Source organism: Echiichthys vipera (genome assembly GCF_963691815.1).
Source record: "Echiichthys vipera genome assembly, chromosome: 7".
Classification (NCBI taxonomy): Eukaryota; Metazoa; Chordata; class Actinopteri; order Perciformes; family Trachinidae; genus Echiichthys; species Echiichthys vipera.
The window spans coordinates 18,881,865-18,894,485 of NC_139832.1; the positions used below are offsets into that span (position 1 = coordinate 18,881,865).

General features: G+C 40.2%; 1 protein-coding gene across 1 annotated transcript in view; it reads left to right on the plus strand.

Moving 5' to 3' along the window:
* Nucleotides 1-4,482: 4,482 nt before the first annotated feature.
* Nucleotides 4,483-12,621, plus strand: part of LOC310949133 (uncharacterized protein) — a gene marked incomplete at both ends in the record, with an annotated part of 23,253 nt that continues 15,114 nt past the window's right edge. Inside the window, 11 exons of the mRNA XM_083916466.1 lie at nucleotides 4,483-4,613; nucleotides 4,693-4,798; nucleotides 5,433-5,452; nucleotides 5,533-5,632; nucleotides 6,785-6,809; nucleotides 6,907-6,988; nucleotides 7,199-7,305; nucleotides 7,894-7,957; nucleotides 8,981-9,056; nucleotides 9,221-9,245; nucleotides 11,917-12,241. Coding sequence (XP_083772592.1) covers nucleotides 4,483-4,613; nucleotides 4,693-4,798; nucleotides 5,433-5,452; nucleotides 5,533-5,632; nucleotides 6,785-6,809; nucleotides 6,907-6,988; nucleotides 7,199-7,305; nucleotides 7,894-7,957; nucleotides 8,981-9,056; nucleotides 9,221-9,245; nucleotides 11,917-12,241 — 1,061 coding nt within the window. The remainder of the gene's footprint in view (nucleotides 4,614-4,692; nucleotides 4,799-5,432; nucleotides 5,453-5,532; nucleotides 5,633-6,784; nucleotides 6,810-6,906; nucleotides 6,989-7,198; nucleotides 7,306-7,893; nucleotides 7,958-8,980; nucleotides 9,057-9,220; nucleotides 9,246-11,916; nucleotides 12,242-12,621) is intronic.

The following is a 12,621-nucleotide window of genomic DNA, read 5'->3' on the forward strand; positions in this document are numbered from 1 at the left end:
TCATCTGTTTTTCTTCCTTTAGTTAATTCTTTCTACTTTTTGCAAATCATCTCTTCTACAATAAAACAACCCACGTAACCAAAAGTAAATTATTTCAACAACTTTGGTTTCCTGCAAACTTCCCCCAGAATTGGAGGCCATTGTTCTATTTGAACACCCTCAGCTTCACTCTTCCTTTTCCCTGAGTCTTTGTCCAAACTGCCCCTGTTCATGAGAACACGTTTCCTATCCAGATGTTCAATTAGGATTGAGGCCACTATGATGCTGCCATATTCCAGCCATGGGCCAAGGGTCTGTGTCATCGACCTGTTCTCCCAGCTTATCCCCTGCTGAGCTGATAATGGGATCTGTCTCCTCATCTCCACTGTAAATTCTTCCATAGTTCCCGTTCTCAAACATGCCACCAGGCCTCACTGCTGAGTTCTGTCCACCTGTCTGACCTGGTGAATATTTTTCCACCTGGCTGTGGCTTTATGATTACCTGTCTGTCAAATTGGCCTATGTCTACATGTACAATCTACCATGACTGATGCATGCCTGTATAGGTTGATTATTTAGATCCCCATAAACTTGTCCATCACAGCGGCTATTCATTGGTACAGTGCTATACCCGGGACAATAAATGTGCCATGTTCTCTCAAGCATCACGCCATTCATCCCCCTTTCTTCCTATCTGTCCACCTCCTCACTATCTTTTTTTCTCTCCTTTCCCCCCCTTGCTCCCTTTAACCCAACCTGTCACCTTCCTTTCATCATGTTTACTGTCAAACTGTTGTGGAAGAAGTATTCATCTTTTACTCAATTTCACAAATAAAACAATTTTCTGCATCCAAATTCTTAAGTAAAATTACAGCAACATGAACAGCCAAAAGTAGCGAAAGTGGGCTACTGAAAGTAAAAAGTACTCCTTAACATGTAATTCCGGCACAAAATCATCCCATGGTCTTTTTTCTGCACTTACATACATCAAGTAGTCATCGAGACAGTTTTTTTTGTGTATAAACTATTTACAGAGAAATACGATAGAGTGGCTGACACTGATTTGCTTTTTAACCACTAACACTGCTCAAAATAGCACCAAACCTCTGCAGTAGCACGATAAGAGTCCTTACACCTAAAACGAAGCACCTAGAACGTAGTATGTGAACCCAGAGTTTATGAAAAGAATGTTTTGAAAGACTTACCTACTGGCCCCGTTACCAGCTCCTCTCTTAGTAAAGTTCATTCAAGTCAATTTATAAATGCAATACAAAAAGGAAGGAGCTCATTGATGCTTCGTTTTATGTGTGGGGACTCTTATCATGCTACTTCAGAGGTTTGGTGTTATTTATTTATTTAGCTAGCTAGCTGGCTAAACGCTTGCTTCTAAACAGTGCACGGGCGCGAGCAACAGGATGCTGACTGCAGTTCACTAAAGGCCACAGGTGTCGCTAATAACAAGGTTTTTCTGAAAGTTACACAGAGGCCCAAAGAAACAGACTATATATTAAACTGTGTCTGTCTATCTAACTGTGCTTTTATTTAGTTCAGTCCAATTAGGAACCCCTTTAAAAAGGTTACAAGATTCTTTTTGATTTTTTTTTTTTTTTTTAACTTTTCTCTAATGTCTGCTTTTTGTTTGTGAAATACTGGATATATAGGGTACATATTTTAACCTCAGACTGTTTTATGTAAAATATAATTCTGAAAAGTAACTAGGCTAAAACTGTCAAAGTAGTTGGGTTTAGTTTAAGTCAGGTATGTCAAACTGATCCAGTAAAGGGCCACTGTGGCTGCAGGTCAGAGTGTGTTCTTGCTTGGTTGGAATGAAAATTTGCAGCCCCAACGGCCCTTTACTGGATCAGTTTGACACATGTTGTTTAAGGAGTACAATATTTTCCTCTGAATTGAATTGGAGTGGAAGTAAAATGTGAGAGAAAACCAATAACTGACAAACCAAGTACTTCAAAATTGTAGCCTACCTGCAGTTACTTTGCACCTCTGTTAAACGCTAAGGCAGGGTGTCCCATCCTGCTCCTGCAGGGCCGCTGCCCAGCATGTTTTAGCTTTCATTATCAAGCATCGTTAGACTCGGGTGTGTTAGAGCAGGGAGAAACCTAAAACATGCTAGGCAGTGGCCATCCAGGAGCAGGACCCCTGGTCTAAGGCCAATTTGGAGACATGGTAGGCTGCATTCACACAAATAGAATTAAGCTTTTGTAGTCATTTCTGATGGGGCTGTCAGAACAAGAGAGGAAGTGAATCATCAGAGCCCTGGTGAGACCCTGAGCCTTTCTAATAAGCTTTACCATCCTCTGTCTACTCCTGACTGTTTCAGTCAAAAGGTTTACATGGCTCATCGCTGGCTCTGCGTCACTTGCTGAGGATGAAACTGTAATCAGGATGGGAGATAACAGGGGGCAATCTAGCTGCCACATGTACCAAGTGCATAGTGTATAGTAAATGTTAATAACCAAATTCCACGTTTCAGATGCAAACAAACATACAATATTACAAATACTTTGATTGGAGGGAAAAGGTGCACTCAAATCCCTGTGTCGCTGTCTTCTGTGGTGGGGGAGTGATAACAGTTCATAGGTTACATGGATGGTGTCCTGAAGGTACATTTCTCAGTTGTTAATCTGCGATGGCTCATGTTCCAGGATTGTGCCTTGACCTTCAGGTGATGCTGGGTAATCCCGTTAGCCCCAGGCAGCCACTGTGGAAATCCAAGCAGACTGTGTCGGCTGTGCCGCACTCTGGATCTCTACGCCACCGGCATGCAGAACCACCTGTAGACAGACAGGTAAGGAAAAGTATTTGCTGTTCTGTAAAAAGACAGGGATAAATATTTTATCACATAGATTACTTGGGTTTTAAAAATAGATACCTGAGGGCTGATTTGAGGTGCGTGCTGTGATGGCCCATGTCTTGGTGAAGAGTCAATGGGTCGGTTTGCTGCAGAAATGTTGATGTTATAGCTTCTGGTTTGCTTTTGTCAAAGTCTGTACTGCCAGATCTTATTTGAGGACAGAGGGGCTTAAATGCATAATTTACAAAACACAGTCAACAAAGTGTGTAAATACTGTATATATACATATCCTTTGGGTATCTTTCCCTGATTTATACTCCTTGATGACTGAAATGATCCAGAGTAATGAGGACGTATGTCAGGGGTTGATCCATGCCTTAAGCAGCGAGGAAGGCTGTAGATTAGTTGGGGGACAGAGCTGCACTATTTAATCCAATGCTATAAGATCAGGCAAGGGAAGAGGCCCCACTGATCTCTGCTGATTGGGACAATGTGTCAGGAATCACACACTGGGATCAGAACAACAGCTTGGTAAACATGCATGGGGATTTTCTGTGAGCACATTCTTCATAGATCCAATAGAACCAATTGCACAGCTAAAACATGTTATAACTGCTGAGCTGAGCTGTGATCTTAAATCACTTTTTATGGAACTTGAACTAAACTGTCTCCACATTACTTCACATTAAGCTCCAACAAACATGTACAAAATCGAGTTTAGATTCAAGAATAAAATAGTGGATTATATGAGAGAATACAATAAATATTGCATTGATACAATAAATGTCCTCTTGGCTCGAGACATACAGTAGATCTATGACATAGCCCATACTCGTTTCCCAGGGAAGTGCTATGTGACACGTTTGTTTATCAGCTGTCCTGATTGCCCTCTACCTGTCTGCTGTGGTCAGTTAGCAGGACATCTTGCAGGTTCAGTGGCTCGTTGGCCCGTTGCTGAAGTGGATTATCTGAACAGGTTGATAAACTGTCACAGCGGATAATACCCACATTTGAGATTAAGTCAGACAAGTGGCTCTCCTGCTGGCTCTGTAAATCTCTATCTTGAATCAGCGTGCTGGGTCCTTCCTGTACATTTATGACTGATTTCTAACTGACTAATTGATTTAATGCCCTGTCACTTGTGGGGGTTATTGGCAAAGCAGCTTATGGCATGCTACTAGTGCCTTTTAGTCTCCTCTGACTTTTGACTCAGGATCCTGATTTCTATGTTCATTTTCATATTGAAAAGCCAAGTTTGCACATTGCCAACCAACTTTATTCAGTTATATACGATTTTTATATAAATCCTATTATATAGGATTTTCTTATTCATATTCCAGGCAACCACAAACCATTGTCAAAGTTGATGCGAAACAAAAAACAGTTTTATGATTTATGTGGGGGATAAAATAGTCAAGACCATAGAGAGAAAGAAATGTCAGGTTGGTAAAAATGTTGTCTGAGATAAAAGCAAAGACGAAGCAGGTGCACGTCCTCCATCAGACCTCATTAGCTCCAATTAAGGACTTTCTGTTTGACAGATGAAGTGACTGCTTCAATGAAGACTAGGAAAGAGTTACTATGAATTATCATTATTATTATTATCATCATCAGCATTGTCAACAATGTTTGATGAAGAGCTTTTGAGAGGCTGACTGTGTGTGTATTTGTTTGTGTGCATGCTCAAAAGGATGTTTAACTGGGTGGTGAAAGTGGTCCCCCAACTCCCTGAAGCTCCTGGGCCAGATGACGATGCTAAATCCCCTGCTGTCACAGCGAAGAGGCCTCCTCAGAAAAACACAGAAGAGAATTCAGAGGACAGGTAAACCTCTCTGTCCACCCACTAGTAAGAGTGTGTGTGTGTGTGGACATCTTACCATCTTTCTTGCCCTCCTCTACAGCCAAGCCCAGACTGGAGTGCTAGGCTGGTTTTCTAATGGGTTTGTCAGCGCCCTGCCTCAACCTTCTGGTTCCCCTCGACCCAGCAGGTCCAACTCTGAGGCCCGGGTGAGTGTGTAGATATTTGAGTGGACATTTAACTTACTTATAATCCTAGGAGAAATAAATATATGCTACACTGTAAAAAAAAAAAAAAATGTACAAAAATGGTAAAACAACTTGCGGCAGAGTTTCCAGATGGATACGGTGAAATTACAGTAAATAACCGTATTGCAGAATGACATGTATTAAACTATAGGAAACAGAGCACATTTTAAAGTCAAAATCAGTTTAATTACATTAAATATTCTGTAATTTAATATGATTATTCTCACACTATTATTATTATCACATTTTGATAAAACTACATTTCTATAGTTATTTTTATCTTGTATATTGTCTCCATGGAAACTGCAATATGAGACCACTCTATGCGTACAGGCCCCTTTAGTTTCTGTGTTGGTGTTACGTCCGGAATAGCGTCTAGGGGAATAGGGACATATATATGCATATATCCTTATTTCTTTCAAGTTCTTTTGTATTAGTTTGACGTTTCAAATGGAGCTGCTGGGATGCAACATGTCAGACTTGATCAATCATATCATATCATACCATAGTTGTGACTAATGGGTACAAAGACAAATGAGAAGGAAGGCAGATTTAAATGTTCTCATTCTCTATTTCTTTCTTTGCCATCAACCAGTCAGCGGAGGATGGAGAAAGGTACAGTATGATTAGATAGTAGTGCATATTTAATGCTAAATACATTCTTCAAATGTTAATTAAATACAGTTTTTCTCAAGGTCTGGGGTGATAGGCTGGGTCGCTCAGGGTCTGACCAAGGTGTTGCCTCAGCCTGATGAGAAGTACAAAGAGACTAACGACAATGATGAACACACTGAGGTGAGGCACAAGAATTTTATTATGTGGTGATACATATTCAACTTAAACAACACCAAATCAACATCTTAACTACATCGGTACTGCCTCAAAACTAATTTTGCATATAAATAATCTTGTAATATCCAAATATTTAGGAACATCGACGCTCATAAACTAGCGTTGCAGTGCTTTTCTCTCAAGAAACCAAGACTCCAACATAATGGGAACAATGTGTTTTATGTTATTAAGTTTGTTCCAGTTAAAGTAATTGAACCAAGCAACAGCAAGAAAATCTACACCTTTGATCCGTCTGATACTTGAGTTAAGCAACTTAAAACTATCCCACAGGCTTATAAGACTAATCATGTGTATATTATAAAGTAATTTACGGGGGGTTCAGCCAGCTTAAAGCCCTCCATTAACGTCGCTGCATTTAAACCCTCTCAAATGGAGACCTCAGGGCTTCACTGATAAACACGCAGCATTTTTTTGTAATATTCTTCGAGTGCTGCAGGCGAGACATGATCCATTCATTTCATGTCAGATTGCAATAGAAATATTTCTATTTTTAGCTTTACCCCATACGGGCCCCACTTGTCGCCCTCCTTGGCACAACATGCTGTACTGTGGGTATGGACATAAAAGGGGCTTATGTGAGACATGAAGTTTATTGCTCCATTGAGCACCATTTGTAACCCACTCTGGCCACAGCAGGGGCTTACATGGGGAGTCGCACATGTGGTTTATTACCTGTGGTTTATTACCTCGCATAGCCAGATATATATCCAGAGTACTGTGTCAGCGCTGGAGAATGGTCTGGCTACACCGGCTTAGAATTCTGGGATTGGGGGGGGGACAATCTGGCTAGTTTGTTATTTTTCTTTAAACCAATTACACTCATCTTTGGTGGAGCTAAGTTGCTCTTGCAAAATAGAGGGACAGCAGAAGTGGGGCTTTATTCCAGCACTGTACATCCAGTGAGCCATTAACCTCTGGTTGGCTAACATCGACATAACACTGTAGATATAATGTGGAAGAGATAATGTGTCTGAAATATTTATTCATTAACAATGTGAGAATAATTTCCCAATGTGCCACAAGAATAATGTAAGAAAATCTTATAACGATCCTCTTTTACTTGACTTTACGTACATTTGATCTCTTTTGTCCTAGATCTACGAAGTAGCAAGAATGCCAGGTATGTTTCTTGATCATGTGTCTATAATGCAATAATTACTTCTACAATAATTTACCATCCCAACTGCTGAGCTGATCTCTACTCTCTGTCTGTCCAGATTTTGATCCCCTCCCTCACATCCCTGTGGTGGAAATGGAGTCGGATGAAGAATCGGAGGAAGTAGTTCATCAGCTCCCCAAGTGAATAAACCTCCTTCCTTCACCTTCACAGTGACCCAACACATACCGACAGCGACTGACATTTGATGGATTGATTTGTCCAAAGAGTCCAAAGCAGCTGGACTTTACTGGACAAACTGAATCAGATACAGACATGTACACACATCAGTGCAGGTAGTTAAAATAACTATAAACATGTAAGGGGCTGACTCTTCTCTTTTTCTGCTGCAGCATGGTGAACTGGATAAAGCAGATGGTCCCTCAGCCAGTCATACTGCCTCCTGGTGCCGTACCTATAGATCGACCGAGCAAGTCCAGCCGCTCCTCTCTGGACAAAAGTACATACACACTCACAAACACAAACATTAAAGTACATTTGTCCCAATGTAGACCAGTGGGCATGTGTTTACCCACAGCACCAAGGTACAAAAAGGCACGGACAATCACAACACATAACTTACCTCTTTGAAACATTCAAGCTTTAAAGGGATAGTCCTGATTTTTTAAAGTGTGGTTGTATGAGGTACTTATCCACAGTCAGTGTGTTACCTACAGTGGATGGTGGTCAGCACATCCGCAGTTTGCAGAATCAGGCTGGAGGACAGACACGGAAGCTAAACAATGCACTGCTGTGGACGGGTGCACAAAACTCAATGTATTTTAGCAAACTAAAAAAAAGGCCCACCTTAAAAATAAATGTGCAATATATTGAGAATATTTTTATTGCTTTACCTTGCCCATATCTATGTTCTAAATGATTGTTTTTGTGTGGACTCTCAAAGTCAAAGTCAGCTTTATTGTCAATTATTCACATGAACAAGACATACAAGGAATCTCTGGACCTAAGCTGTCCCATTACACTAAGGACTTTATTGCATGGATACATGTTTTGTACACTGAACATCAAGTCTTTTTCTTCTCTCCAGTTTTTTCTCCACCACCTGAATCTATCAGTGGAATCTCACTGGATACTGACAGCAAAGCCTCGGGGTACGTTTTTATCCCACACTGTCCTTTCTTATCACTCTATTTCCACAAGACAATATACAAGATAAAATGATACTTTAATGATTTCCATGGGGGGTCAGATGCTACATATGAGGGTTCAGACCTGAGGGTCTTAACTGGTTTAACCCGCACAGGTGTTTTCAGTTAATTTGGTAGATCAGACCTCTTCTCAGTACTGTGTGGGTGTGTCTACTGTGACTGATTTACATCTTCCTGAGTCTCCTGTTAGCTTTGTTTCACCTGTTAAGGTGGATCAAATTACACCTTTATCATTGTAAGTGGTAGACGGACATTTGTGACATCAATTCAATTCAATTTTATTTATAGTGCCAAATCATAACAAAGGCTATCTCAGGACACTTTACAGAGTAGGTATAGACCACACTCTATGACTTATTTATGATTTACATAGACCCAACAATTCCCCCGTAGAGTACGGTGGCAACGAAAACCTTCCCTATAACAGGCAGGAACGTCTGACAGACCCAGCTCTATGGAGGACGGACATCTGTCTGCACCGGTTGGGGAGGAAGAAAAGGAGAGAGAAAGAGAGAAAAGACAGACAGATGGACAGATGGACAGAGAGAGACAAAGCCAGACACAAAGACAGAGACAGACACACTTCCAGTAACTATAATAATATATATAGTAATGTGAATATGACTTATATGTTAGAGCGGTTCATACAGCAGAATAGTAGAACAAGCACAGCTAAGGTGATAGATTATAATAGCAGCAGGAAGCGTCATGCAGGACCACGGCAGCAGGCACCACCATGATCAGTAGAGACCTGAGAGACGACAAAGCATAAACAACTCTGTGGAAGAAGTGAATTAGTAACATGCATTGATGAGACATGAATGATACAGTACTGAGCTGTCTAAGCCGACAGACTTTACTGATGTTTTCCTTGGAATTACCTTCATAATCGAAGAGACTGGGATGTTGCAAAACTGTAAAATGGATAAGTACATGCAGTTAATTCTGGGTTGTTTTTTTTGACAGTGTGGTTGGCTGGTTCGTGTCAGGGCTGGGTCTGAAGATGCCTCAGCCTGCAGTTCTACCTAAAGATGATGCTTTGGTAATGTTTGAGAATCAATCGATGCTTCTTTCTTCCTTCTCCTCTTCTTGACTCCTCAACCTTTCAACCTTTCCTTACCACCAATCCTTTCTGCTACATATTGTCACTCAATCATTTCTAGAACTATATTGATATCAATTCAACTTACACACTTTTCCCCCCAGGGTGCAGCTGAAGTGTTACAGAAAGGTGAGTTTAAGATTTTTTTCACTTAATTCTCTCTCTCTCTCTCTCTCTCTATATATATATATATATATAATTATTATTATTTAATTATAGAAAACCTTCTGCTTGCCATTTTCTTGCTAGTACCACTGTTCAGAAAGCCACAGTTCACAGTTCAGTCAAGTGGATCTATTTTATATGTTTTCCCGACAAGATTTTAAGTCACTGGAGAGCGTTGCATAGCAGAGAAAACAGCACTTTAATAACATGGGGTGCGTTTTATTTAAGTCATTATTTTACTGGTGAAATATATAGATTGTTTGTCCATTTGAGGAACTCTGGTGGATCTGTGTAATATTTAGAAAGTACTATACATGTGTTTTCTGTTGAAGCACCCTCTTGTTTTTCCCCCATAGTTTTTGAAGAGGTGTTTTGGTCGGACGGTCGGAGCCTAACTCAGTGCCTCTTCTCCTTCTGTTTCAGGGGGGAAGGCGCTGCGAGCCCCTTAAACAGCAGGAGGAGACGACTGGGGGACGCTCTGATTGCCACACAGACAAACAGACAGATACCCAAAGACATATTGTACTGTTGGGAGAGCTACAAATGCTGTGTAGCTCAGTACAGAAACTAGGCAGCTGTAAAATACTACAAGAATATATTAATATATTCAACTCACCTTACTGTATGCAATACAGTTTAATATGAATGTATTACAATTTAAAATGTGTGCACTGATACACAACTAGAATGTGTACTGTATATGCTACAGCTAATTAGAGGAGTTTTTGTCTTTGTGATTTAAATTTTGCACATTTTCAATTTGACACTGAAACATTTAGCAATCGAAATTTATTTGAAACTGCTGGTTTCATTCACAAAAGACTGCAGAGAGAAGATTTTTGTGTTACTCTATTGTGCTTTATCCCGTGGAAATGTACACTTTACTGTTTATTCATGTTGCCATTTTCATATCAAGAAAAAGAGCAATAGTAGATTAAAAAGGATTGTGTACTGGTCATTAATTTAAAAGAATTCCTTTCCCAATTCACAGAAATCTGGAAATAATAATTAAATGGCAGCTATGTTCATTTATGATAATGTTATTTGTGGACAAAATCTGAAACTATATGTATTTATACTTGATATTTAGAGGAAATTGTAACACTAGTTTATTTTAATAAATCTTATATAGTGTGCTCTAAGAAAGTTGAGTCTGGGTCTTGATCATGTAACAGTTCGAATAAGATTTTCCACAGGTTTAATTGAGGTTACACAACACAAATGTAAAAGAGTAGGTCTATTGTGATCCACGTGATCGATGTCTTTGGCTTTGAACTGTGAAATGTGGCCTGGTGACGTGGTGTGGTGTTGTTTCAGAAGGTTTGACTTGATTTGAAAGAACCACACTTGCTCGTGTTGCAAATATGTTGACTATTATGAAGACAAGGTCGTAGAACACATTCTTGAAAGTGGGAGGATACTGCAAGAGTAATAAAGAGTCCGTGTGAAATCATTTATGTGGTGGTCTTCTCAATAATACCTTCCATTGCCTCCATGCATCCTCTACACACAAAGAATGCTGTAGTGGATGTTTTCTGACGCTCAAAAGACTACAACAAGGGGTGCTCAGTGGTTCAGTGGTTAGAGCCTACGTGGTCTCATTGGAGGGCGTATAAATAGCACGCCACTTTTAATGACTTTTCGCGTGCATGTCTACGCATATTAAGCTTTTCGCGTGTCATTTAACGCCCGTAGTTCCCCATACACTTCTATTGTGAGCTTTTCGCGTGTCATTTAACGCCCGTCATTTAACGCCCGTCATTTCAGCCATCCTTCACATGAAATATTGATTTAAAAATATCCCTCTGACAGAAAGCTCCACCACTTCGTATTTCTCCGCCACATGTGGGTTTTCCCTCAATGACATTTGTGCGTCAAATGACAACGCCATCTCTGCACAATACAAGTCAATTGAGACTAAATGGCGTGAAATGACACGCAAAAATCATGAAATGCGTTGTAATTATACGCAAGATGGCTTGAGAGAAATAGCGTGTCATTCACACGCCTTTTGGTGATACCAGGCTGTTAGAGCAAGCGCCCCATATACAGAGGCTAAATGTCCTCGCTGCAGCAACAACAGGAAATAAACCAACCATAAGTGCGCATGTAGAAACTTGAGTACAGCTGTATACCTCTATTATAAACAGAGCTGCACAGATTAATCGATTAATTGTCAACAATTAAATAAATTGCCAATGATTTTGAGTATTTTTTGAGGGAAATGGATTGATTGATTCCAGCTTCTTAAATAGTAGTATTTATTGGTTTCTTTACTCCTCTATGACCGTAAACTCAATATCTTTGAGTTGTGAACAAAATAAGACATTTGAAAATGTCATCTTGGGTTGTGGGAAACGCTGATTGACAGTTTCACAATTTTCCGACATTTTTTAGACCAGAACAGAAACAACTAATCGATTAATCGAGAAATATGATTATAAAAAGCCCGGCCTGCAGCCCTGTATGTACAGTATAGATTTATTAATTCTGTCATAAGATCAAATCCAGCTTGTAATATGTGTCCAGTTGAATTTTTTCCCCTACATCCAAAACCAAATCCATCAACAACATGTCCAATGTCAACCACATGTTCATTCTTACACACAAATCGACGCTTGTCATCCTCTTGCAGCTTCGTCCAAACTCAAACCTGACATGGTACTAGAAGATGTGGACTCAGACAACGAGGGCCAGCAGAAACGTAAACATGAGTCCAAAGCTGAAGCACCATCTGCATCACTGACATCATCATCATCGCAGACAGCAAACCAACAGCAGGAAGCGACACAACAGACACAGTCCAATTCACGGCAGGCTGTTGACGCCAGTCCAGAGCTGTCAGAGGGGGCGACAAAATCCCAAGAAGATGCTGAGACCCAGACAGGCCGCTGGACGCCGTTCATTGAAAACATCAAGAAGGAGGCCGAAGGTGTAGCTTTGGCTAACATGGAAGAACGGTAAGAGGGGTGGAGAACAAGAGAATGGAGATGGTCAGAGCTGTAAATCCATTTCTGAGTCACTTCAACTGGATATAAATGCCCTCTATCACATCAGAAATAATAATCAAAACAATAGTTAAGTGAGTATTTCCTGAATCCTAAAGAGTAGCCAGAATACTGACCTGACTTGCCAATTATACATCATGCTGCCATCATTTTAAAATATCCCTCAACATCAAAATCATCATATTTAAGAGCTCTGTCACGTGGCGCCATCAGTTATATACTTCCTAATTTACTTAAGAATGAAGCACATCAGCGATAACATGAGCTGCAACTTTATTTGTGCTTCTTTTTAATGGATTGCCTTGCTTTATGGCATTAAAGATTTTCTCTCT